The sequence below is a fragment of the Salvelinus namaycush genome, chromosome 5, assembly GCF_016432855.1.
Source record: "Salvelinus namaycush isolate Seneca chromosome 5, SaNama_1.0, whole genome shotgun sequence".
Lineage (NCBI taxonomy): Eukaryota > Metazoa > Chordata > Actinopteri > Salmoniformes > Salmonidae > Salvelinus > Salvelinus namaycush.
In genome coordinates this window covers 64,651,735-64,678,756 of record NC_052311.1, presented here as the reverse complement: position 1 = coordinate 64,678,756, position 27,022 = coordinate 64,651,735, and the positions used below count along the sequence as shown (strand labels likewise).

Sequence of the window (27,022 nt, the reverse complement as noted above, 5' to 3'; positions counted from 1 at the left end):
GTACACTTCCAATTGACTCAAATTATGTCAATTAGCCTATCAGACGCTTCGAAAGCCATGACATCATTTTCTGGAATTTTCCAAGCTGTTTAAAGGCACAGTCAACTTAGTGTATGTAAACTTCTGACCCACTGGAATTGTGATACAGTGAATTATAAGTGAAATAATCTGTCTGTAAACAATTGTTGGGAAAATTACTTGTGTCATGCACAAAGTAGATGTCCTAACCGACTTGCCAAAACTATAGTTTTTTAACAAGAAATTTGTGTAGTGGTTGAAAAACTAATTTTAATGACTCCAACCTAAGTGTATGTAAACTTCCGACTTCAACTGTATAGGCTACATCCCATTGAGAAATCCATTTCTGAAATGTAAGCTATGATTTGAGTTGGGAGGCACAGCCTTGTCTGTGACTAGCTAAATCCTCAAGATGGTAATCAATCATTTACTGAGTTTATGTTGTCTGTTTAAGATTATAATGGTCTCCTATGGAAACAATCTGCTTGTCATGTGGTAAATAACACCAGCAAGACAAGTACATCTTGTTCTTTTCAACAGCAATCTTTAAGAGATTCTAAGAGATAGAATCCGATCTAGTGTTGATTTTCTGCAGCTGCATAACACATCAGAATCTACTCACAATTATATCAATTACAACCGACTACACCAGAGCTATGTAAAAAGGCAGTTTACACATGTGGAACTAGTGACTATTTGCTGAAAACAACCAGCATTCTGGGTCTTTGTGAGACTTTCAGAGGATTCCGTGACAACATACATGAAACTTGATCAAGCAACAGTCTCGTGTTCACTGTGTTGCAACTTCATAATCTAGCATCATCATCATCATCATCATCATGCACCCTTTTTGCTAAGAAAAACAGGCAAATGCACTATACACCATGATGGCTACTGTTCAACAGTCCCGTCTATCCTACTATTATGGAATACCCGTGTAAAAGGACTCAATGAGCTTTATATTTATTTCAGTGTTGATCTAACTTTACTGGTTTATTCTAGGAGTAATCATCTCCATGAGATTGCTAATAAACTTCCTTTGTTCACAGATATTTCATACACACCAATACAAACTTAACTAACACCACAGTATGCTCATCAGCTTTGCTTTGTTGTTCCTATAGTGGACGGTTCCCTCTGATATACCTGGATGGCAGAGGAGGCTAGTGGGAGGAGCTATATGAGGACGGGCTCATTGTCATGGCTGGAGTGGAATAAATAGAACGGAGTCAAACATGGGGTTTTGTATGGGTTTGATACCGTTCCATTAATTCCATTCCAGTCTTTACAATGAGCCCGTCCTCCTATAGCTCCTCCCACCAGCCTCTGGTGAATGGAGATTTGCAGAGTCGCAGGTTTAGGCTTCTTATATAAGACAGAAAGGGAAAGGTCACAGGAGTTGTACTTTAAGGCATTACAGGGAAGGACGGAGGTTCCAATACGGAAGGGGATCTACATTTGCATGAGGGTGTGGCTCCCTCTGAAATAGTTCTAGAACTAGGACATTTTTGATAGTTCTGATATAGAACTAGAACTGTTCTAGGACAGCTTTGATAGTTCTGATATAGAACTAGAACTGTTCTAGGACAGCTTTGATAGTTCTGATATAGAACTAGAACTGTTCTAGGACAGCTTTGATAGAGAACAAAGAAAACTGAACTCTCTCTGTAAGGCAAGGTCAGGAAATGTGCATCTCTGCATTCCATTTGTGCATACTAGAATGTATACACCACACACATGCACTGAATACACACTCCCCCATACACATTCAACTTGTCCCCCCCCTATTTTGTTCCCATGGCTATGCAGGTACAGGCTTCTCAGGATAAACGGAGTGTAATCCAACAGCTGTGCAACAAAGCTCGTTTTCATCCGTTTTTAAAATTCTCTATTAATCCCTCGGCTTGCGTCCTGCACCGCCGCTCTGCTCAGCAGGTGATCCCTTCCATTAAACCCCAGAAATTATTTGGGCTATTTTCAGTCTCTAGAGCGCCGTATCAGCTGATCTGGTCAGCCAATCCCTTGTCAGAATCGGGTGATCTTCACTCCAGAGTCGCCGACAATGAGCCGGGACATAGAGGGATGGACCTGAGGGAGACAAACCGATAGATTAATTAGTATAATACTTTAGAGAAGGGAACTAAAGTGTATAGAAGTGTATAATGTGGTTATTAATATACAAGAGAAAACATGAAAGCTAAACACAGAAGTCTAACAGCTTTAGTTGCACTGAAGTGATAGGCCATCATCAAGGGTTTAATATAATACAGGCAGAATACAGAGGGTAACATCGTACCAAAGACAATACACCAGTTCAGTACTATAGATGTGGAGTGGATTTACATGCACTTACGAGCTGGGGTTGTTAGTGAAAAGATATATAAAAAAAGCTTTTCGAAATCTGTTTTAAAATTGTAGCAACTGCTTTTATCTTCCAGTGTACATACACTTTTACACACTCCCTCCAGCCCTCCCCACTCCACTTTCTCCCACTCTCTCTACCTGTGCCTGCAGTGGGCCGTATGGCACCAGTTCCCCGTCCACAGTGAGTGTTCCTCGTGGGGAGAGGGGCTGCAGCCTGAAGGCCCTGGCTGGGACGTGGCTCACATAGGGGGAGCTGAGAGACAGGTGTGCCCCCCTCTCCATGGCCAGGAACAGACGGAGCAGGGTGGCTCTGGAGATCCCTGCCCGCACAAACGTCAGGTGGATCAGCCCGTCGTCAAACCTGGCTTGGGGGGCGGCATGGAGGTCTGCCCCGAGATGGGACTGGTAGATGGCCAGCACAAGCACAAAGTCCCCCTCGATGGTCACCCAGTCCCGGGTTGGCAGGGCCTGGTCCAAGGGGGGCAGGAGGTCATCCCTGGGAGGGTTGAAAGGGAGTGAGACGGGGGGGCGGTTCTTGAGGGGTCCGGCAGGCTCTGCAATGTCAAAGGTAAAGGAGGGGGACTGGAGAGACGGGGAAGGGGAGGTGGAGTTGGGGGTGTTGGGGCGCGGAACGAGGTAGGAGGAGGAGTGGGGGGAGGCACAGGACGGGGAGGAAGGGGGCGTGGGAGAGAGGGAGAGGGACAGGGAGGGGAGTTTGGGGGGTAGGGAGTTGGAGTGGGGGTGGTGGAGGAGGGATAGGGGTCTGGGGCGGGATGCGTTCTGGTCCAGAGATTTGGGCTTGAAGGAGAAAGGAGAGTGTCTGAAGGGAGAGGATATGGTGAGGGCTCTCTCCCGGGCGATGTCCAGCGGGTAAGCTTCTTTCTGGAAGTATGTTCCGTTCAGATCCATCTCTTCTGCCCTGTACGAGGCTCCAGACACGGGGTCAGCCTCCTGGCTGAGGGGCTGGCTAAAGAAGGCGTTAGCTATCTGGCTAGAAGGGGCAGAGTTCTTCCTTAGAGCCAGTCTGGTCTGCTGGAGGTTGTCTGTGTACGAGTAACACCCCTCTGGGTCCTCGTTGGCCTCTCGCCCCATGTCCACCCCGTACCCCTCTCCAACCTCCTTCGCTTCCATCACCCCATCCATTGAGCCGCTGCTGCCTTCCCCATTCCTCACTCTCTCCTCTAAATCCTCTATCACCCCTGAGTCCTGCTCCATCGTTCCGTCTTCTCTTTCCTCATCTGGCTTTTCTTCCATGTTCCCCGTCATCCCATCCTTCCTTCCCATCCTGCAATCTTCCCTTTCGTTCGACTCCGAACTTGTCCCTGACCTCCCCGCCTCTCCCTCCATCTCTCTCTCTCGATCCTCTGCTAAGCTACTCGCCCTGACCACCCCCGTTCCCCCTCCCCTGGCCCTCTCCCTCCTCCTCTCCCTCTCTCTTTGCCTCTCCATCTCTCTCTCCCTCTCCCTTTCCGTGTCTACCCTCCTCAGACTCCTCTGTTCGCTGAGGCCCATGTCAGAGCTGGTGCGTTGGATGGGGGTGTGGCAGAAGCCCTCCAGGCCCTCAGTGATGCTGCGGGACAGGGGTCTGCGCAGGGGCGGAGGGATGGCGTCTGGGGATGTGGCGACTATGGAGGGGGGCAGGTAGGACAGACGGCCCTTATAGGAGCGCAGGGAGGCCAGGCGGACCAGAGTGCCCAGGGTGAACCGTGCCGAGCCCAGACCCCGGTACCTGCAACATCACACCATTACAGCATTTAGTTACCAGGGCAACAGAGAACATAACACATTACTTATTCATTAGGAATAAGTGTGATCAAGGAGGTACAGTGAAATATTGCATGTACTTAATTTAAGGATGAGTGACCGAAGGCAGGCGCCCTGTCCCGCCACTCACACCTCTTCCCCAGAGTTAAAGAACCGAATCACGTTCCGCCCATGTGTTAGTTTACAGACATCCACCTCCCTTCACATTTCTCACTTTACTCAGCCTCTTCTGAACCCTTCCTATCAACCTTTTTGATAGAAATGACAGAGCCAACATCTCTGCCTCAAATTTCTGAACAGCTGATATAAAACCTGCAGCTATTTGAACCAACATTCCAAATATATATAAATATTTATAGTATGTTAATTTAGGATGTAGGCTACAACTTAGTCTGTTGTAACTAAGGATATTGCAGTAGCACATGTAGGAAGCTGTCTACACATTGTATTGGGGCAAAAACAATCTGCATTTAAACCACAAATCACGTACAACTGTAATTTCACTTCTCAATGATCATGCAAGTACTGCAAGATTTGACAATGACTTAAATTTGCCTGAGTAGCCTGTTCCACTTCTGGGCAGCCGACCATTCAACTACTACTTTGACTGCCTCCTGCTTAGCCAATGTTTGCAATGATGATGGAAAAAACGTCCCTTCAGTGTACTGCTTGTGTTTGATAAGCTGTGTCAGCAGAGGGAGCAGTAAAATAGAGAATCCTGCACATGTGCAGAAGCTTCGGTTGTTTAGCTATCGGGAAGAGGACTCCAGAGAACTCGGCACCGCAGCCACGCCATTAACTTAAACACACACACCTCTCACTCTCGATGTCCACGTCAGACACAAAGCCCCAGGCCACAGACAGGAAGGAGAACATCCTTCTGGGAAGACCCGGACGACCATTTTGAGAAGGGGCGGGGCTGGTTGTCACAGAGACCAAATCCATGGGCTTGACTCCGCCACGGCAGAGCTGAAAACAGCAGTTGAGGAGGAGAGGCTCCCGAAGGCACATGTCATAACTGGGATGAAGAGAAAAGTAAGAGGGAAACAGTGGATGGAAGAGAATGGAGAAAGGGTGAGAATATGGAGAGGGAGAGGAATGGAAAATACAGAGAGGAAAGGTGAGAGGAGAGAGGAAATTAATACTGTGTAATATAAGTTAACATAATGTTTATGACACACACAATCAGTGAATGTTATGTAGGTGGCCAAACAAACCATCGTAAAGACAACACAAGAGATAAGAAGGAGAGAGAGATGAAAGAACAGACTGAACTATATTGACTGGACTCATTTATCGACGTGTCTTCCAGAGATAAAGGAGAGAACTCTAGAAATAACAGGACATGAAGAGTGGGAGGGAATAATGGGGGTAGGAGAAAGAGGGAGGGAGTGGGGGGCAGGAGAGAAAGGGAGGAAGAGAGAATTTCTCTATCAGTCTCAGTCTCGATGGGTCATTGAAACAGCTGATAAAGCAATATTAGAGGCATAAGGATTAGTTGAAGATGCTAAAGTCGACAGTACAACAAGAAACTACAGTCTAAAGGTTGACCGTGATTAGAATTAAGGTTGGGTGATATTTGGGGAGACCTCTTCTACGATATGCTACTCAAACTATTGTGATATCCGATATAATTGTTTGGCGACTTAATTTGTTTATTTCCTCTTTTTTATTTAACCTTTAACTTTTGGGGCAGCAGGTAGTCTAGTGGTTCGTGTGTTGGGCCAGTAACCAGCAGGTAGTCTAGTGGTTAGAGTGTTGGGCCAGTAACCAGCAGGTAGTCTAGTGGTTAGTGTGTTGGGCCAGTAACCAGCAGGTAGTCTAGTGGTTAGAGTGTTGGGCCAGTAACCAGCAGGTAGCCTAGTGGTTAGAGTGTTGGGCCAGTAACCAGCAGGTAGTCTAGTGGTTAGAGTGTTGGGCCAGTAACCAGCAGGTAGTCTAGTGGTTAGAGTGTTGGGCCAGTAACCAGCAGGTAGTCTAGTGGTTAGAGTGTTGGGCCAGTAACCAGCAGGTAGTCTAGTGGTTAGAGTGTTGGGCCTGTAACCAGCAGGTAGCCTAGTGGTTAGAGTGTTGGGCCAGTAACCAGCAGGTAGTCTAGTGGTTAGAGTGTTGGGCCAGTAACCAGCAGGTAGCCTAGTGGTTAGAGTGTTGGGCCAGTAACCAGCAGGTAGTCTAGTGGTTAGAGTGTTGGGCCAGTAACCAGCAGGTAGCCTAGTGGTTAGAGTGTTGGGCCAGTAACCAGCAGGTAGTCTAGTGGTTAGAGTGTTGGGCCTGTAACCAGCAGGTAGTCTAGTGGTTAGAGTGTTGGGCCAGTAACCAGCAGGTAGTCTAGTGGTTAGAGTGTTGGGCCAGTAACCAGCAGGTAGCCTAGTGGTTAGAGAGTTGGGCCAGTAACCAGCAGGTAGTCTAGTGGTTAGAGTGTTGGGCCTGTAACCAGCAGGTAGTCTAGTGGTTAGAGTGTTGGGCCAGTAACCAGCAGGTAGTCTAGTGGTTAGAGTGTTGGGCCTGTAACCAGCAGGTAGTCTAGTGGTTAGAGTGTTGGGCCAGTAACCAGCAGGTAGCCTAGTGGTTAGAGTGTTGGGCCAGTAACCAGCAGGTAGTCTAGTGGTTAGAGTGTTGGGCTAGTAACCAGCAGGTAGTCTAGTGGTTAGTGTTGGGCCAGTAACCAGCAGGTAGTCTAGTGGTTAGAGTGTTGGGCCAGTAACCAGCAGGTGGTCTAGTGGTTAGAGTGTTGGGCCAGTAACAGCAGGTAGCCTAGTGGTTAGTGTTGGGCCAGTAACCAGCAGGTAGTCTAGTGGTTAGTGTTGGGCCAGTAACCAGCAGGTAGTCTAGTGGTTAGTGTTGGGCCAGTAACCAGCAGGTAGTCTAGTGGTTAGAGTGTTGGGCCAGTAACCAGCAGGTAGTCTAGTGGTTAGTGTTGGGCCAGTAACCAGCAGGTATCCTAGTGGTTAGAGTGTTGTGCCAGTAACTAGCAGGTAGCCTAGTGGTTAGTGTTGGGCCAGTAACCAGCAGGTAGCCTAGTGGTTAGTGTTAGGCCAGTAACCAACAGGTAGCCTAGTGGTTAGAGTTGGGCCAGTAACCAGCAGGTAGCCTAGTGGATAGTGTTGGGCCAGTAACCAGCAGGTAGCCTAGTGGTTAGAGTATTGGGCCAGTAACCAGCAGGTAGTCTAGTGGTTAGAGTGTTGGGCCAGTAACCAGCAGGTAGCCTGGTGGTTAGAGTGTTGGGCCAGTAACCAGCAGGTAGCCTAGTGGTTAGAGTGTTGGGCCAGTAACCAGCAGGTAACCTAGTGGTTAGTGTTGGGCCAGTAACCAGCAGGTAGCCTAGTGGTTAGTGTTGGGCCAGTAACCAGCAGGTAGCCTAGTGGTTAGTGTTGGGCCAGTAACCAGCAGGTAGCCTAGTGGATAGTGTTGGGCCAGTAACCAGCAGGTAGCCTAGTGGTTAGAGTATTGGGACAGTAACCAGCAGGTAGCCTAGTGGTTAGTGTGTTGGGCCAGTAACCAGCAGGTAGCCTAGTGGTTAGAGTGTTGGGCCAGTAACCAGCAGGTAGCCTAGTGGTTAGTGTTGGGCCAGTAACCAGCAGGTGGTCTAGTGGTTAGAGTGTTGGGCCAGTAACCAGCAGGTAGTCTAGTGGTTAGAGTGTTGGGCCAGTAACAGCAGGTAGCCTAGTGGTTAGTGTTGGGCCAGTAACCAGCAGGTAGTCTAGTGGTTAGTGTTGGGCCAGTAACCAGCAGGTAGTCTAGTGGTTAGAGTGTTGGGCCAGTAACCAGCAGGTAGTCTAGTGGTTAGAGTGTTGGGCCAGTAACCAGCAGGTAGTCTAGTGGTTAGTGTTGGGCCAGTAACCAGCAGGTATCCTAGTGGTTAGAGTGTTGGGCCAGTAACTAGCAGGTAGCCTAGTGGTTAGTGTTGGGCTAGTAACCAGCAGGTAGCCTAGTGGTTAGTGTTAGGCCAGTAACCAACAGGTAGCCTAGTGGTTAGAGTTGGGCCAGTAACCAGCAGGTAGCCTAGTGGTTAGAGTGTTGGGCCAGTAACCAGCAGGTAGCCAGGTGGTTAGAGTGTTGGGCCAGTAACCAGCAGGTAGCCTAGTGGTTAGTGTGTTGGGCCAGTAACCAGCAGGTAGTCTAGTGGTTAGAGTGTTGGGCCAGTAACCAGCAGATAGTCTAGTGGTTAGTGTTGGGCCAGTAACCAGCAGGTAGCCTAGTGGTTAGAGTGTTGGGCCAGTAACCAGCAGGTGGTCTAGTGGTTAGAGTGTTGGGCCAGTAACCAGCAGGTAGCCTAGTGGTTAGTGTTGGGCCAGTAACCAGCAGGTAGCCTAGTGGCTAGAGTGTTGGGACAGTAACCAGCAGGTAGTCTAGTGGTTAGAGTGTTGGGCCAGTAACCAGCAGGTAGCATAGTGGTTTGTGTTGGGCCAGTCCAGCAGGTAGCCTAGTGGTTAGTGTTGGGCCAGTAACCAGCAGGTAGCCTAGTGGTTAGAGTGTTTGGCCAGTAACTAGCAGGTAGCCTAGTGGTTAGAGTGTTTGGCCAGTAACCAGCAGGTAGCCTAGTGGTTAGAGTGTTGGGCCAGTAACCAGCAGGTAGCCTAGTGGTTAGTGTTGGGCCAGTAACCAGCAGGTAGCCTAGTGGTTAGAGTGTTGGGCCAGTCCAGCAGGTAGCCCAGTGGTTAGAGTGTTGGGCCAGTAACCAGCAGGTAGCCTAGTGGTTAGTGTTGGGCCAGTAACCAGCAGGTAGTCTAGTGGTTAGTGTGTTGGGCCAGTAACCAGCAGGTAGCCTAGTGGTTAGAGTTTTGGGCCAGTAACCAGCAGGTAGCCTAGTGGTTAGAGTGTTGGGCCAGTAACCAGCAGGTAGCCTAGTGGTTAGTGTTGGGCCAGTAACCAGCAGGTAGCCTAGTGGTTAGTGTTGGGCCAGTAACCAGCAGGTAGCCTAGTGGTTAGTGTTGGGCCAGTAACCAGCAGGTAGCCTAATGGTTAGAGTGTTGGGCCAGTAACCAGCAGGTAGCCTAGTGGTTAGAGTGTTGGGCCAGTAACCAGCAGGTAGCCTAGTGGTTAGTGTTGGGCCAGTAACCAGCAGGTAGCCTAGTGGTTAGAGTGTTGGGCCAGTAACCAGCTGGTTGCCTAGTGGTTAGAGTGTTGGGCTAGTAACCAGCAGGTAGCCTAGTGGTTAGAGTGTTGGGCCAGTAACCAGCTGGTTGCCTAGTGGTTAGAGTGTTGGGCCAGTAACCAGCAGGTAGACTAGTGGTTAGAGTGTTGGGCCAGTAACCAGCAGGTAGCCTAGTGGTTAGAGTGTTGGGCCAGTAACCAGCTGGTTGCCTAGTGGTTAGAGTTTTGGGCCAGTAACCAGCAGGTAGCCTAGTGGTTAGAGTGTTGGGCCAGTAACCAGCAGGTAGCCTAGTGGTTAGTGTTGGGCCAGTAACCAGCAGGTAGCCTAGTGGTTAGTGTTGGGCCAGTAACCAGCAGGTAGCCTAGTGGTTAGTGTTGGGCCAGTAACCAGCAGGTAGCCTAATGGTTAGAGTGTTGGGCCAGTAACCAGCAGGTAGCCTAGTGGTTAGAGTGTTGGGCCAGTAACCAGCAGGTAGCCTAGTGGTTAGTGTTGGGCCAGTAACCAGCAGGTAGCCTAGTGGTTAGAGTGTTGGGCCAGTAACCAGCTGGTTGCCTAGTGGTTAGAGTGTTGGGCCAGTAACCAGCAGGTAGACTAGTGGTTAGAGTGTTGGGCCAGTAACCAGCAGGTAGCCTAGTGGTTAGAGTGTTGAGCCAGTAACCAGCTGGTTGCCTAGTGGTTAGAGTGTTGGGCCAGTAACCAGCAGATAGTCTAGTGGTTAGTGTTGGGCCAGTAACCAGCAGGTAGCCTAGTGGTTAGAGTGTTGGGCCAGTAACCAGCAGGTGGTCTAGTGGTTAGAGTGTTGGGCCAGTAACCAGCAGGTAGCCTAGTGGTTAGTGTTGGGCCAGTAACCAGCAGGTAGCCTAGTGGCTAGAGTGTTGGGACAGTAACCAGCAGGTAGTCTAGTGGTTAGAGTGTTGGGCCAGTAACCAGCAGGTAGCATAGTGGTTTGTGTTGGGCCAGTCCAGCAGGTAGCCTAGTGGTTAGTGTTGGGCCAGTAACCAGCAGGTAGCCTAGTGGTTAGAGTGTTTGGCCAGTAACCAGCAGGTAGCCTAGTGGTTAGAGTGTTTGGCCAGTAACCAGCAGGTAGCCTAGTGGTTAGAGTGTTGGGCCAGTAACCAGCAGGTAGCCTAGTGGTTAGTGTTGGGCCAGTAACCAGCAGGTAGCCTAGTGGTTAGAGTGTTGGGCCAGTCCAGCAGGTAGCCCAGTGGTTAGAGTGTTGGGCCAGTAACCAGCAGGTAGCCTAGTGGTTAGTGTTGGGCCAGTAACCAGCAGGTAGTCTAGTGGTTAGTGTGTTGGGCCAGTAACCAGCAGGTAGCCTAGTGGTTAGAGTTTTGGGCCAGTAACCTGCAGGTAGCCTAGTGGTTAGAGTGTTGGGCCAGTAACCAGCAGGTAGCCTAGTGGTTAGTGTTGGGCCAGTAACCAGCAGGTAGCCTAGTGGTTAGTGTTGGGCCAGTAACCAGCAGGTAGCCTAGTGGTTAGTGTTGGGCCAGTAACCAGCAGGTAGCCTAGTGGTTAGAGTGTTGGGCCAGTAACCAAAAGGTTGCTGGATCGAATCCCTGAGCTGACAAGGTAAAGGTCTGTCGTTCTGCCCCTGAACAAGGCAGTTAACCCACTGTTCCCTGGTAGGCCGTCATTGTAAATAAGAATTTGTTCTTAACTGACTTGCCTAGTTAAATAAAGTTTCATTTAAAAAAGTCAGTTAAGTACAAATTCTTATTTACAATGACGGTCTACCCTGTACAAATCCTCCCCTAACCCGGACGACGCTGGGCTATAGTGCGCCGCCCTATGGGACTTCCGATCACGGCCGGTTGTGATACAGCCTGGAATCGAACTACTCGGGAGCCACCAATATTGACTAGATAATTCCAGGCTGTGCAAGTTTTGTCCTTATATGATTTTCTCGTCCCATTCTCATGAAATAACCTTAGTAAGGCAAAAAAAAAAGTCTTAATTTATTTAGACTTAATTTTCAACATATTGTTGCAGCCTAACATATAAGACTACAACATTAGATTTTTAAAGTTCAAATACAGAAGTCTTGCACATCCCGATATACCTACCATCTTGGACTTCACATATTTGGCAATGTCAAACATCCCGATATTCGATAGAATCATATATCGGCCCAATGCTAATTAGACTGCACACCTTTTATTTTCAATGAAAACTACTGTGGGTGTGTGTGTGACTGTAAAGGTGCGTGATTATCTACATCAGCAATGAGAAATGTATCAAGTGGTTGAGGAATGAATTTGAGGATGAGAGAAATGATTAATTCAATCCAGACACACCATGGGACCAGAACCCTGAACTGGAATAACCGATTCATTCATTTCAATGCTTCTACTAGTATCTCCAGCATTCTCACCATTGATCTAACAAGAAATTCTAAAATATTGCATGTTTAGGTTTGAATCAGTCTCATATCTCTGGTCAAGTCATTACATGTGTCACATAGCTGGTTGGATGTGTGTGTGTGACCCACCCTGCATGGTGGTTGATGGAGCCAGCCAGGGCATTTCCAGAGCCACAGGGCAGGATGCCTACAGGTGTCTTTATTGCTAGTTCCCAGTCTGGACGCTCCATCAAACCATTGATCACCTGGCGAGAGAAAAGCAGAGCAGAGTCAGACACACACACACACCCCCACACACATATACACCCCCCCCACCCCCCCATACACACACCCTCACACCTCGTGCAGCAGGCCATCTCCAGAGACGATGATGATGCCGTCCCACTGTGAAAGGGAGATCTCTTTGATCAACTCTCTGGCATGGTTCTGTCGCTCTGAGAAGAAAAGGAGACGTGTTGTTAGGAGGTTGTACCTGTGTGTGTGTGTGATACCGGTTAACGGCTGAAGTTGCAGAGCTGATGTTACGGTGTGTGTTACCTGTCTGTATCAGGTTGTAGAGCTGACATTACGGTGTGTGTTACCTGTCTGTATCAGGTTGTAGCTGATGTTACGGTGTGTGTTACCTGTCTGTATCAGGTTGTAGAGCTGACATTACGGTGTGTGTTACCTGTCTGTATCAGGTTGTAGAGCTGATGTTACGGTGTGTGTTACCTGTCTGTATCAGGTTGCAGAGCTGACATTACGGTGTGTGTTACCTGTCTGTATCAGGTTGTAGCTGATGTTACGGTGTGTGTTACCTGTCTGTATCAGGTTGTAGAGCTGATGTTACGGTGTGTGTTACCTGTCTGTATCAGGTTGTAGAGCTGATGTTACGGTGTGTGTTACCTGTCTGTATCAGGTTGTAGAGCTGATGTTACGGTGTGTGTTACCTGTCTGTATCAGGTTGTAGAGCTGATGTTACGGTGTGTGTTACCTGGCTGTATCAGGTTGTAGCTGATGTTATGGTGTGTGTTACCTGTCTGTATCAGGTTGTAGAGCTGATGTTACGGTGTGTGTTACCTGTCTGTATCAGGTTGTAGCTGATGTTATGGTGTGTGTTACCTGTCTGTATCAGGTTGTAGAGCTGATGTTACGGTGTGTGTTACCTGTCTGTATCAGGTTGTAGAGCTGATGTTACGGTGTGTGTTACCTGTCTGTATCAGGTTGTAGCTGATGTTACGGTGTGTGTTTCCTGTCTGTATCAGGTTGTAGCTGATGTTACGGTGTGTGTTACCTGTCTGTATCAGGTTGTAGAGCTGATGTTACGGTGTGTGTTACCTGTCTGTATCAGGTTGTAGCTGATGTTACGGTGTGTGTTACCTGTCTGTATCAGGTTGTAGAGCTGACATTACGGTGTGTGTTACCTGTCTGTATCAGGTTGTAGAGCTGATGTTACGGTGTGTGTTACCTGTCTGTATCAGGTTGCAGCTGATGTTACGGTGTGTGTTACCTGTCTGTATCAGGTTGTAGAGCTGATGTTATGGTGTGTGTTACCTGTCTGTATCAGGTTGTAGAGCTGATGTTACGGTGTGTGTTACCTGTCTGTATCAGGTTGCAGCTGATGTTACGGTGTGTGTTACCTGTCTGTATCAGGTTGTAGAGCTGATGTTACGGTGTGTGTTTCCTGTCTGTATCAGGTTGCAGAGCTGACATTACGGTGTGTGTTACCTGTCTGTATCAGGTTGCAGAGCTGATGTTACGGTGTGTGTTACCTGTCTGTTTCAGGTTGTAGAGCTGATGTTATGGTGTGTGTTACCTGTCTGTATCAGGTTGTAGAGCTGATGTTACGGTGTGTGTTACCTGTCTGTATCAGGTTGTAGAGCTGATGTTACGGTGTGTGTTACCTGTCTGTTTCAGGTTGTAGAGCTGATGTTACGGTGTGTGTTACCTGTCTGTATCAGGTTGTAGAGCTGATGTTACGGTGTGTGTTACCTGTCTGTATCAGGTTGCAGCTGATGTTACCTGGCTGTATCAGGTTGTAGAGCTGATGTTACGGTGTGTGTTACCTGTCTGTATCAGGTTGTAGAGCTGATGTTACGGTGTGTGTTACCTGTCTGTATCAGGTTGTAGAGCTGATGTTACGGTGTGTGTTACCTGTCTGTATCAGGTTGTAGAGCTGACGTTACGGTGTGTGTTACCTGTCTGTATCAGGTTGTAGAGCTGATGTTACGGTGTGTGTTACCTGTCTGTATCAGGTTGTAGAGCTGATGTTACGGTGTGTGTTTCCTGTCTGTATCAGGTTGTAGAGCTGATGTTACGGTGTGTGTTACCTGTCTGTATCAGGTTGTAGAGCTGATGTTACGGTGTGTGTTACCTGTCTGTATCAGGTTGCAGCTGATGTTACGGTGTGTGTTACCTGTCTGTATCAGGTTGTAGAGCTGATGTTACGGTGTGTGTTACCTGTCTGTATCAGGTTGTAGAGCTGATGTTACGGTGTGTGTTTCCTGTCTGTATCAGGTTGTAGAGCTGATGTTACGGTGTGTGTTACCTGTCTGTATCAGGTTGTAGAGCTGATGTTACGGTGTGTGTTACCTGTCTGTATCAGGTTGTAGCTGACATTACGGTGTGTGTTACCTGTCTGTATCAGGTTGTAGAGCTGATGTTACGGTGTGTGTAACCTGTCTGTATCAGGTTGCAGAGCTGACATTACGGTGTGTGTTACCTGTCTGTATCAGGTTGTAGAGCTGATGTTACGGTGTGTGTAACCTGTCTGTATCAGGTTGCAGAGCTGACATTACGGTGTGTGTTACCTGTCTGTATCAGGTTGTAGAGCTGACGTTACGGTGTGTGTTACCTGTCTATCAGGTTGTAGAGCTGATGTTACGGTGTGTGTTACCTGTCTGTATCAGGTTGTAGAGCTGATGTTACGGTGTGTGTTACCTGTCTGTATCAGGTTGTAGAGCTGATGTTACGGTGTGTGTTACCTGTCTGTATCAGGTTGTAGCTGATGTTACGGTGTGTGTAACCTGTCTGTATCAGGTTGCAGAGCTGACATTACGGTGTGTGTTACCTGTCTGTATCAGGTTGTAGAGCTGACGTTACGGTGTGTGTTACCTGTCTGTATCAGGTTGTAGAGCTGATGTTACGGTGTGTGTTACCTGTCTGTATCAGGTTGTAGCTGATGTTACGGTGTGTGTTACCTGTCTGTATCAGGTTGTAGAGCTGATGTTACGGTGTGTGTTACCTGTCTGTATCAGGTTGTAGAGCTGATGTTACGGTGTGTGTTACCTGTCTGTATCAGGTTGTAGAGCTGATGTTACGGTGTGTGTTACCTGTCTGTATCAGGTTGTAGAGCTGATGTTACGGTGTGTGTTACCTGTCTGTATCAGGTTGTAGAGCTGATGTTACGGTGTGTGTTACTTGTCTGTATCAGGTTGCAGCTGATGTTACGGTGTGTGTTACTTGTCTGTATCAGGTTGTAGAGCTGATGTTACGGTGTGTGTTACCTGGCTGTATCAGGTTGTAGAGCTGATGTTACGGTGTGTGTTACCTGTCTGTATCAGGTTGTAGAGCTGATGTTACGGTGTGTGTTACCTGTCTGTATCAGGTTGTAGCTGATGTTACGGTGTGTGTTACCTGTCTGTATCAGGTTGCAGAGCTGATGTTACGGTGTGTGTTACCTGTCTGTATCAGGTTGCAGAGCTGATGTTACGGTGTGTGTTACCTGGCTGTATCAGGTTGTAGAGCTGATGTTACGGTGTGTGTTACCTGTCTGTATCAGGTTGCAGAGCTGATGTTACGGTGTGTGTTACCTGTCTGTATCAGGTTGTAGCTGATGTTATGGTGTGTGTTACCTGTCTGTATCAGGTTGCAGAGCTGACATTACGGTGTGTGTTACTTGTCTGTATCAGGTTGTAGAGCTGATGTTACGGTGTGTGTTACCTGTCTGTATCAGGTTGTAGCTGACATTACGGTGTGTGTTACCTGTCTGTATCAGGTTGTAGCTGATGTTATGGTGTGTGTTACCTGTCTGTATCAGGTTGTAGAGCTGATGTTACGGTGTGTGTTTCCTGTCTGTATCAGGTTGCAGAGCTGATGTTACGGTGTGTGTTACCTGTCTGTATCAGGTTGTAGAGCTGATGTTACGGTGTGTGTTACCTGTCTGTATCAGGTTGTAGAGCTGACGTTACGGTGTGTGTTACCTGTCTGTATCAGGTTGTAGAGCTGATGTTACGGTGTGTGTTACCTGTCTGTATCAGGTTGTAGAGCTGATGTTACGGTGTGTGTTACCTGTCTGTATCAGGTTGTAGAGCTGATGTTATGGTGTGTGTTACCTGTCTGTATCAGGTTGTAGAGCTGATGTTACGGTGTGTGTTACCTGTCTGTATCAGGTTGTAGAGCTGATGTTACGGTGTGTGTTACCTGTCTGTATCAGGTTGCAGAGCTGATGTTACGGTGTGTGTTACCTGTCTGTATCAGGTTGTAGAGCTGATGTTACGGTGTGTGTTACCTGTCTGTATCAGGTTGTAGAGCTGATGTTACGGTGTGTGTTACCTGTCTGTATCAGGTTGCAGCTGATGTTACGGTGTGTGTTACCTGTCTGTATCAGGTTGCAGAGCTGATGTTACGGTGTGTGTTACCTGTCTGTATCAGGTTGTAGCTGATGTTATGGTGTGTGTTACCTGTCTGTATCAGGTTGCAGAGCTGACATTACGGTGTGTGTTACTTGTCTGTATCAGGTTGTAGAGCTGATGTTACGGTGTGTGTTACCTGTCTGTATCAGGTTGTAGCTGACATTACGGTGTGTGTTACCTGTCTGTATCAGGTTGTAGCTGATGTTATGGTGTGTGTTACCTGTCTGTATCAGGTTGTAGAGCTGATGTTACGGTGTGTGTTACCTGTCTGTATCAGGTTGTAGAGCTGATGTTACGGTGTGTGTTACCTGTCTGTATCAGGTTGTAGAGCTGATGTTACGGTGTGTGTTACCTGTCTGTTTCAGGTTGTAGAGCTGATGTTACGGTGTGTGTTACCTGTCTGTATCAGGTTGTAGAGCTGATGTTACGGTGTGTGTTACCTGTCTGTATCAGGTTGTAGAGCTGATGTTACGGTGTGTGTTACCTGTCTGTTTCAGGTTGTAGAGCTGATGTTACGGTGTGTGTTACCTGTCTGTATCAGGTTGTAGAGCTGATGTTACGGTGTGTGTTACCTGTCTGTATCAGGTTGTAGCTGACATTACAGTGTGCGTTACCTGTCTGTATCAGGTTGTAGCTGATGTTAGCCTCTCTGATCATTGGCAGGATGTGTGTCTGACACCACTGCATAGCCTGGCCTCTCCCACTGAAGGGGTTCACCAATAGCAGCAGCCTTCGGGGACGGGGCAGTAGACATTTGCCAATTTCTGAGGGAAAGCAGCCAATCATTAGAAACAAATTTATTGATTGTTCTATCAAAAATACAAGGCTTCATCTTCACAGTGTACAAGAGAACAACAAACGTACGTGATACCATAAAGCAGGGTTTCCCAAACACAGTCCTGGGACCCCCCCACGTTTGAGCTGATTCAAATAACCAACTCAACATCAAGCTTTGAATACTTGGGGAGGACCGAGTTTGGGAAACCCTGCCATTAAGCACAGTGTTTCCCACCCTTAGACCTTGAGTGTATCTGTGACAAGGCAAACCTCTTTCAGCTCATCTCAAAGGGACTATCTCTGACCAGATAAGTAATAATGATTCCATTTGACTAATGGCTCTACATAATTAAATCTTCTAGAATGAAAAGGCACTCAAGGCCCAGGACAGGGAAACAAGGTACTTAACTGAACACTTCAGTGCTCAGTCTTCCACAAAACACCTAGTAATAACAAGCAGAGCCCTATCTACACAGCAGCACCTACTGTATAGGGTTGAAGTGGACCAAACACTAACTGCACACATCTCTGACTAAAGCCATTCTAGAAGCAGAACCAGCAGCTATGATGTTGTCTAATTCACACTGCAGGGGAGAGCAACAGATTAGACAGAGTACAATGAGTTAGAGAGATAAGGAGAGAGAGATAAGAGAAGAGACAGAATTACAGACAAACAGATAGAGTGGAGAAAGAGTTAGACAGAGAGAGAGTAGACAGAGTTACAGACATACAGAGTGGAGACAGTTACATACAGAGTGTGTGATGAATAGAGCAGGAGAGTGAGAGAGAGCAGGAGAGAGAGCAAGAGAGAGAGAGAGAGCATCATCCTGGAATATCCAAGGCCTGAGGTCATCGGCCATTTGTAATGTCTTTATTGTTTTGAAACTTCTGTATGTGTAATGTTTACTGTTCATTTTTATTGTTTATTTCACTTTTGTATGTTATCTACCTCACTTGCTTTGGCAATGTTAACACATGTTTCCCATGCCAATAAAGCCCCTTGAATTGAATTGAGAGCACTAGAGAGAGAGCAGGAGAGAGGGGACAGAGTGAGAAAGGGGTAGTAACTGGGAAAGGAGAAAGAGGGAGGACATTGAAAGAGGAAGACAAATAAATGCAGACAGCAGGAAGGGAGGAGGTACAAAACAAAAGAGGACAGAGGGCAGATAAATGGATGAGAGGAGACAGGAGTAGAAGAGGAGACGAGACTGAAAAAGGTGTAAAGACAGCAAGGATGAAAGACTATGGGGGGAGGATGTACAGACAGACACTGAGGGTGTAGACTAAGGCACAGAGACAGTGAGAAAAGAAGAGTGTTTGGGAGAGAGGAAGGAGACAAGACAGAGCGAGATAATGAGTGAGGGAGAGTCAAAACAATTGGAAGAAAATGGAATGTTGAAATAGATAATGGATGGGCTTTACGTAGGCCTTGGGGTTCTTCCAGGTCCTCAAAGTGCTAAAACGAGACAGCAATGTGAGAAAGGCTGACGATGGAAAAAGCAAAAAGGAGAGTGCAAGACAGAGGGACACAGAGAGAGAAAGAAGGAGAGCATATACTGTATATAGATAGAAAGAACCACACAGGCCGTGGGTAAACAGTGGTGTTGCTATTTGGGCAGAACGGGAGCTAGTGGGAAGGGAGGGATACTGTGTTGGTGAGGGGTGGGAGTTAGTGGGAAGGGAGGGATACTGTGTTGGTGAGGGGTGGGAGCTAGTGGGAAGGGAGGGATACTGTGTTGGTGAGGGGTGGGAGCTAGTGGGAAGGGAGGGATACTGTGTTGGTGAGGGGTGGGAGTTAGTGGGAAGGGAGGGATACTGTGTTGGTGAGGGGTGGGAGTTAGTGGGAAGGGAGGGATACTGTGTTGGTGAGGGGTGGGAGTTAGTGGGAAGGGAGGGAGGCCGTGTTGGTGAGGGGTGGGAGTTAGTGGGAAGGGAGGGATACTGTGTTGGTGAGGGGTGGGAGTTAGTGGGAAGGGAGGGAGGCTGTCTTGGTGAGGGGTGGGAGTTAGTGGGAAGGGAGGGATACTGTGTTGGTGAGGGGTGGGAGTTAGTGGGAAGGGAGGGAGGCTGTCTTGGTGAGGGGTGGGAGTTAGTGGGAAGGGAGGGATACTGTGTTGGTGAGGGGTGGGAGTTAGTGGGAAGGGAGGGAGGCCGTGTTGGTGAGGGGTGGGAGTTAGTGGGAAGGGAGGGATACTGTGTTGGTGAGGGGTGGGAGTTAGTGGGAAGGGAGGGAGGCCGTGTTGGTGAGTGAGGGGTGGGAGTTAGTGGGAAGGGAGGGAGGCCGTGTTGGTGAGGGGTGGGAGTTAGTGGGAAGGGAGGGAGGCCGTGTTGGTGAGGGGTGGGAGTTAGTTGGAAGGGAAGGAGGCAGTGTTGGTGAGTGAGGGGTGGGAGTTAGTGAGAAGGGAGGGATACTGTGTTGGTGAGGGGTGGGAGTTAGTTGGAAGGGAGGGAGGCCGTGTTGGTGAGGGGTGGGAGTTAGTGGGAGTTAGTGGGAAGGGAGGGAGGCCGTGTTGGTGAGGGGTGGGAGTTAGTGAGAAGGGAGGGAGGCCGTGTTGGTGAGGGGTGGGAGTTAGTTGGAAGGGAGGGAGGCCGTGTTGGTGGGGGGTGGGAGTTAGTGGGAAGGGAGGGAGGCCGTGTTGGTGAGGGGTGGGAGTTAGTGGGAAGGGAGGGAGGCCGTGTTGGTGAGTGAGTGGTGGGAGTTAGTGGGAAGGGAGGGAGGCCGTGTTGGTGAGGGGTGGGAGTTAGTGGGAAGGGAGGGAGGCCGTGTTGGTGAGTGAGGGGTGGGAGTTAGTGGGAAGGAAGGGAGGCCGTGTTGGTGAGGGGTGGGAGTTAGTGGGAAGGGAGGGAGGCCGTGTTGGTGAGGGGTGGGAGTTAGTGGGAAGGGAGGGAGGCCGTGTTGGTGAGTGAGTGGTGGGAGTTAGTGGGAAGGGAGGGAGGCCGTGTTGGTGAGGGGTGGGAGTTAGTGGGAAGGGAAGGAGGCTGTGTTGGTGAGTGAGGGGTGGGAGTTAGTGGGAAGGAAGGGAGGCCGTGTTGGTGAGGGGTGGGAGTTAGTTGGAAGGGAAGGAGGCAGTGTTGGTGAGTGAGGGGTGGGAGTTAGTGGGAAGAGAGGGAGGCCGTGTTGGTGAGGGGTGGGAGTTAGTGGGAAGGGAGGGAGGCCGTGTTGGTGAGGGGTGGGAGTTAGTGGGAAGGGAAGGAGGCTGTGTTGGTGAGTGAGGGGAGTTAGTTGAAAGGGAGGGAGGCCGTGTTGGTGAGTGAGGGGAGTTAGTTGGAAGGGAGGGAGGCCATGTTGGTGAGGGGTGGGAGTTAGTTGGAAGGGAGGGAGGCCGTGTTGGTGAGGGGTGGGAGTTAGTTGGAAGGGAAGGAGGCAGTGTTGGTGAGGGGTGGGAGTTAGTGGGAAGGGAGGGAGGCCGTGTTGGTGAGTGAGGGGTGGGAGTTAGTGGGAAAGGAGGGAGGCCGTGTTGGTGAGGGGTGGGAGTTAGTGGGAAGGGAGGGAGGCCGTGTTGATGAGGGGTGGGAGTTAGTTGGAAGGGAGGGAGGCCGTGTTGGTGAGGGGTGGGAGTTAGTGGGAAGGGAGGGAGGCCGTGTTGGTGAGGGGTGGGAGTTAGTGGGAAGGGAGGGAGGCCGTGTTGGTGAGGGGTGGGAGTTAGTGGGAAGGGAGGGAGGCCGTGTTGGTGAGGGGTGGGAGTTAGTGGGAAGGGAGGGAGGCCGTGTTGATGAGGGGTGGGAGTTAGTGGGAAGGGAGGGAGGCCGTGTTGGTGAGGGGTGGGAGTTAGTGGGAAGGGAGGGAGGCCGTGTTGGTGAGGGGTGGGAGTTAGTGGGAAGGGAGGGAGGCCGTGTTGATGAGGGGTGGGAGTTAGTTGGAAGGGAGGGATATTGTGTTGGTGAGGGGTGGGAGTTAGTGGGAAGGGAGGGAGGCTGTGTTGATGAGGGGTGGGAGTTAGTGGGAAGGGAGGGAGGCCGTGTTGGTGAGGGGTGGGAGTTAGTGGGAAGGGAGGGATACTGTGTTGGTGAGGGGTGGGAGTTAGTTGGAAGGGAAGGAGGCTGTGTTGATGAGGGGTGGGAGTTAGTGGGAAGGGAGGGAGGCCGTGTTGGTGAGGGGTGGGAGTTAGTGGGAAGGGAGGGAGGCCGTGTTGGTGAGTGAGGGGTGGGAGCTAGTGGGAAAGGAGGGAGGCCGTGTTGGTGAGGGGTGGGAGTTAGTGGGAAGGGAAGGAGGCAGTGTTGGTGAGTGAGGGGAGTTAGTTGAAAGGGAGGGAGGCAGTGTTGGTGAGTGAGGGGTGGGAGTCAGTTGGAAGGGAGGGATACTGGGTTGGTGAGGGGGGGAGTTAGTTGAAAGGGAGGGAGGCTGTCTGGGTGAGGGGTGGGAGTTAGTGGGAAGGGAGGGAGGCCGTGTTGATGAGGGGTGGGAGTTAGTTGGAAGGGAGGGAGGCTGTGTTGGTGAGGGGGGGAGTTAGTTGAAAGGGAGGGAGGCTGTCTTGGTGAGGGGTGGGAGTTAGTTGGAAGGGAGGGAGGCTGTCTTGGTGAGGGGTGGGAGTTAGTGGGAAGGGAGGGAGGCTGTCTTGGTGAGGGGTGGGAGTTAGTTGGAAGGGAGGGAGGCTGTCTTGGTGAGGGGTGGGAGTTAGTTGGAAGGGAGGGAGGCTGTCTTGGTGAGGGGTGGGAGTTAGTTGGAAGGGAGGGAGGCTGTCTTGGTGAGGGGTGGGAGTTAGTGGGAAGGGAGGGATGCTGTCTTGGTGAGGGGTGGGAGTTAGTTGGAAGGGAGGGAGGCTGTCTTGGTGAGGGGTGGGAGTTAGTGGGAAGGGAGGGATGCTGTGTTGGTTAGACGCTGAATGATACAGACCGTGTGCGCAGGACAGATAAGATAAGAGCAGAGACAGAGAAAGTAGAGGAAATAAGTGTTCAAGGGATAACCTAGCCCACACACACACACAGCCAAGAAAGATTAAATAACATGTTTGTTCACATAAACAATTAAACCCTTAAACAATACTTTAGACTTTTAATAGTAAGGGGTCCTGACTGAACATAGCATGCTGTATGTATGTACGAACAGTACAGTACAATAGCATTGGCCTATATCCATTCATTCCTTATCACATGGCCATTATACAGTAGCCTATATCTAGCATGGTCAGAAATGAACTGAACTGGCCTGTATCTGTTAGAACATGCATGGTATTCATACAGTAGCCAGGCCTATATTCACTTGTATCCTCTGGCCTCCTACATCAAAAGGACCTCAGGTCACCCCGTATGACTCCAGTTAATAATAACTAACGTAAACGCTCTCATTTATGGAAACAAACTTTATGGAGTGAATGGTGCTCATTAAGTTAATGAAGGCACAGTTAAAGTCTGTACACAGGATAGGAAGTAGTCGACGCCTAACGCCATAACAAGTGCTGATTTGGCTTCATTCTCTCTCACGGTGACACTGTGCCTGTCTTTATGATGGGCATTAGGGGACATCAGACTGATTCCAACAACTGGGATGTTACAATAACCTCCGAACCTACACATATTGTGCCTGGACTGTAACATAGCATACAAACAGACAAGATAACTGATTGTAGCTGTGTTAGTGGAACACACACTCACCCGTGTCAGCAGTGATGGCGACTCCCCTGAGCAGACATTGTATAGCAGTGGACCACCTCTCAGCCTCCACCCTGGCCTCAGCCAGGTACGCCCTCACCTGCCTCCTCCTGGACACCCCCTTCCTCCGCCTCCCCGGGGGATACCAGTATAGAACCAGCAAGGGGGGAGCAGGGGCACGGGGACAGCTGCACCCTGCCAGCTCTGACAGGGGTAGTATTAGACGTGCCTCTTTACCAGGGCGGGGGGCCAGGCGCTGGACGTGGATGTGGGAGGGGGTGAGGGTCAAGGCGTAGCTGGAGGCAGGAGAGGGGTTGGGGGAGGGAGAAGGGGACGACAGACCCCCAGGACCTCCAGGACTGTTGGGGCAGCTGTTGTTGCAGCTGCTGCCCGTTGTCCAGCCCCCGAACTGGCAGTGGAGTAGCGCCTCAGCTGGGGATGGGATGGAGGGCTCTGGGGAACGCATCCTTAGTGTGGGGGGCTTGACGGGAGAGGACTTCCAACCCTCAGGTTTAGGGTAGGTAAGGTCTGTTTCCTGACAGGTGGACGGTGTGTGAGTGTTTCATGCAGTTGGCAGTTTGTTGGATGGAATAAGTCTGTTTAAATTCAGGTAGTGATACACATGTCAGTTCATTTGGCCACTGATGGCCACCTTAAAAAGGAGAATCAAATGGAAGCACCTCTCCTTAGGATCTGCTAGGAAGACGAAAATATAACTATAGACCTGTCAGTCTGTCTTAAAAACTAAAAACACAAGTTATTTATCCCTGAAACCTCCTTAAAATCTTTCTTCCACTTCAGTGCTTGAATTTCAAAGGCAACGCCACAAAAGCACCTCTGAGTTTGACGTGTGAAATCCATCTGCACTCAAAGGAGTATTGTACGATCCAAGAAAAATAACTCCCACTGGCCTTCAGATGGAGATTCTTCTCTTTAGTGTGTCAATCCAACAGAGGAACATAAAAACAATGAAAAACACCAGCCTTCACAAAGCAAATGCCGAAGACAAGGATCGATCTTAGATCTGTCAATTCCAGATTATGTCTGCCTTGTCCTTAAATGCTATCAGATTCTAGATTTGTCCATTTCGGAATGATCGACAGACAAGGCTTGTAAACAAAAACTATATACTTTTCCAGTTTAAAATTAAAACAGAATATATATACCCCTAAAGATGAAAAAAAATATATAACTCAAAGATATGCTTAAAATACAGTTTAAAATATCTTAGTGATGATATTTATCAATAAAGTGCAGCTTAGAAAAGACGGCTACATGTCAAACAAGTTTAAATAACATAAAATAAAACAAATCTTAAAACTATGAATCAGACAAAAATGAACACACCTTGGTCTTGCAAGGAGGCTATAGCAATTTAATTAGCACTAGATTGCAGTGGAATATTGCGTGTTAAGTGCTGACGTCAAACGTCCCGGTCTTCCACAGAAATGAGAGATATGTGGAGGCAGTAGTGTCAAGGTAGAATTTAAATACTCTTCAAGAGACAAGCAGGCTTTACAGTAATGAGATAGCTACGCGATCAATGTCCAATTCTAAGTGTCATCCGAATGAAAAATGCCACGTAATCATAGTTGTTTTCCATCAAAGCGAGATGGAAAACCAAACAGAAAAAACTCAAATTTTACTAGATGGTGCCGGGGGGGGGGGGGGTCATTCCTTGAGTTCAAGGGTCCATGTTCATGTTCCTTCACATAGATATGTATACCTAGAGAGAAACACTGGTATTAGTAATCTATTAGCTTCCAATGTGTTCCAGCAGAAAATACTCAGGCTATGTATTCAAGTTTTGAAGAAGCATAAAGGAAGGGACTAGTATCAATTTTATTTTACCTTTATTTAACTAGGCAAGTCAGTTAAGAACAAATTCTTATTTTCAATGACGGCCTAGGAACAGTGGGTTAACTGCCTTGTTCAGGGGAAGAACAACAGATTTTTACCTTGTCAGCTTGGGGATTGGATCTTGCTCGGTTACAAGTCCAACACTCTAACCACTAGGCCACCTGCCGCCCTCCAATAAATATGTCCCTTTAAAACTAGTACTACTAGTTTGATGGTTGTAGCCATCAATTGTCCCATTATCAATCACCCATATTAGCAAACTTATTTCATTTCAAACTACACATTTCTCTAGTATAGGCTAGTACTTATCGTAATGAACAAAATCAGTAAAATGCCTGCGATAAGTGATTGGTGTCAATAATTTTTTATAATTAACCCTAACCCTGAAATTTCCATCCCTAACTATAACATTTTCCGCCAAGATAGAAATGCCAAAGGGGGCGGTGTTGCAATCTACTGCAGAGATAGCTTGCAGAGTTCTGTCTTACTATCCAGGTCTGTACCAAAACAATTCGAGCTTCTACTTCTAAAAATTCACCTTTCCAGAAGCAAGTCTCTCACCGTTGCCGCTTGCTATAGGCCACCCTCTGCCCCCGGCTGTGCCCTGGACACCATATGTGAATTGATTGCCCCCCATTTATCTTCTGAGCTCGTGCTGCTAGGTGACCTAAACTGGGACATGCTTAACATCCCGGCCATCCTACAATCTAAGCTTGACGCCCTCAATCTTACACAAATTATCAATGAACCTACCAGGTACAACCCCAAATCTGTAAACACGGGCACCCTCATAGATATCATCCTAACTAACTCGCCCTCCAAATACACCTCCGCTGTTTTCAACCAAGATCTCAGCGATCACTGCCTCATTGCCTGCATCCGCAATGGGTCTACGGTCAAATGACCACCCCTCATCACTGTCAAACGCTCCCTAAAACACTTCAGCGAACAGGCCTTTCTAATCGACCTGGCCGGGGTATCCTGGAATGACATTGACCTCATCCCGTAGGTAGAGGATGCCTGGTTATCCTTTAAAAGTGCCTTCCTCACCATCTTAAATAAGCATGCTCCATTCAAAAAAGTTTAGAACTAGGAATAGATATAGCCCTTCGTTCACTCCAGACCTGTATGCCCTTGACCAGCACAAAAACATCCTGTGGTGTTCTGCATTAGCATCGAATAGCCCCTGTGATATGCAACTTTTCAGGGAAGTTAGGAACCAATATACACAGGCAGTTAAGAAAGCTAAGGCTAGCTTTTTCAAACAGAAATTTGCATCCTGTAGTACAAACTCAAAAAAGTTCTGGGACACTGTAAAGTCCATGGAGAATAAGAGCACCTCCTCCCAGCTGCCCACTGCACTGAGGCTAGGAAACACTGTCACTACCGATAAATCGACAATAATTGAGAATTTCTATAAGCATTTTTCTACGGCTGGCCATGCTTTCCACCTGGCTACCCCTACCCCGGTCAACAGCCCTGCGCTCCCCACAGCAACTCGCCCAAACCTCCCCCACCCAAATCCAGATAGCTGATGTTCTGAAACAGCTGCAAAATCTGGACCCCTTCAAATCAGCCGGGCTAGACAATCTGAACCCTCTCTTTCTAAAATCATCTGCCAAAATTATTGCAACCCCTATTACTAGCCTGTTCAACCTCTCGTATCCTCTGAGATTCCCATAGATTGGAAAGCTGCCGTGGTCATCCCCCTCTTCAAATGGGGAGACACTCTATACCCAAACTGCTACAGACGTATATCTATTCTACCCTGCCTTTCTAAGGTCTTTGAAAGCCAAGTTAACAAACAGATTACCGAACATTTCGAATCTCACCGTACCTTCTCCGCTATGCAATCTGGTTTCAGAGCTGGTCATGGGTGCCTCAGCCATGCTCAAGGTCCTAGACGATATCATAACCGCCATCGATAAGAGACATTACTGTGCAGCCGTATTCATCGACCTGGCTAAGGCTTTCGACTCTGTCAATCACAACATTCTTATTGGCAGACTCAACAGCCTTGGTTTCTCAAATGATTGCCTCGCTTGGTTCACCAACTACTTCTCCGATAGAGTTCAGTGTGTCAAATCGGAGGGCCTGTTGTCCGGACCTCTGGCAGTCTCTATGGGGGTGCCACAGGGTTCAATTCTCGGGCCAACTCTCTTCTGCTGAGAGGTATACACCATTCTGTATACCTCTGGCCCTTCGTTGGACACTGTGTTAACTAACCTCCAGATGAGCTTCAATGCCATACAACTCTCCTTCCGTGGCCTCCAACTGCTCTTAAATGCAAGTAAAACTAAATGCATGCTCTTCAACCGATCGCTGCCCGCACCTGCCCACCCGTCCAGCATCACTACTCTGGACGGTTCTGACTTAGAATATGTGGACAACTACAAATACCTACGTGTCTGGTTAGACTGTAAACTCTCCTTCCAGACTCACAGTAAACATCCAAAATTAAATCTAGAATCTGCTTCCTATTTCGCAACAAAGCATCCTTCACTCATGCCGCCAAACATACCCTCGTAAAACTGACCATCCTACCGATCCTCGACTTCGGCGATGTCATTTACAAAATAGCCT

At 48.6% G+C, this 27,022-nt stretch overlaps 1 protein-coding gene across 1 annotated transcript in view; it reads right to left on the bottom strand.

The window, feature by feature from the left end:
• Positions 1 to 247: 247 nt before the first annotated feature.
• Positions 248 to 27,022, bottom strand: part of LOC120047263 (sphingosine kinase 2-like) — a 30,961-nt gene continuing 4,186 nt past the window's right edge. Inside the window, exons 2-8 of the mRNA XM_038992791.1 lie at positions 22,583 to 24,305; positions 16,828 to 16,977; positions 11,940 to 12,034; positions 11,730 to 11,845; positions 4,961 to 5,164; positions 2,521 to 4,111; positions 248 to 2,106 (exon numbers count right to left, since the gene is read on the bottom strand). Coding sequence (XP_038848719.1) covers positions 2,044 to 2,106; positions 2,521 to 4,111; positions 4,961 to 5,164; positions 11,730 to 11,845; positions 11,940 to 12,034; positions 16,828 to 16,977; positions 22,583 to 23,045 — 2,682 coding nt within the window. The 5' untranslated portion in view covers positions 23,046 to 24,305 and the 3' untranslated portion in view covers positions 248 to 2,043. The remainder of the gene's footprint in view (positions 2,107 to 2,520; positions 4,112 to 4,960; positions 5,165 to 11,729; positions 11,846 to 11,939; positions 12,035 to 16,827; positions 16,978 to 22,582; positions 24,306 to 27,022) is intronic.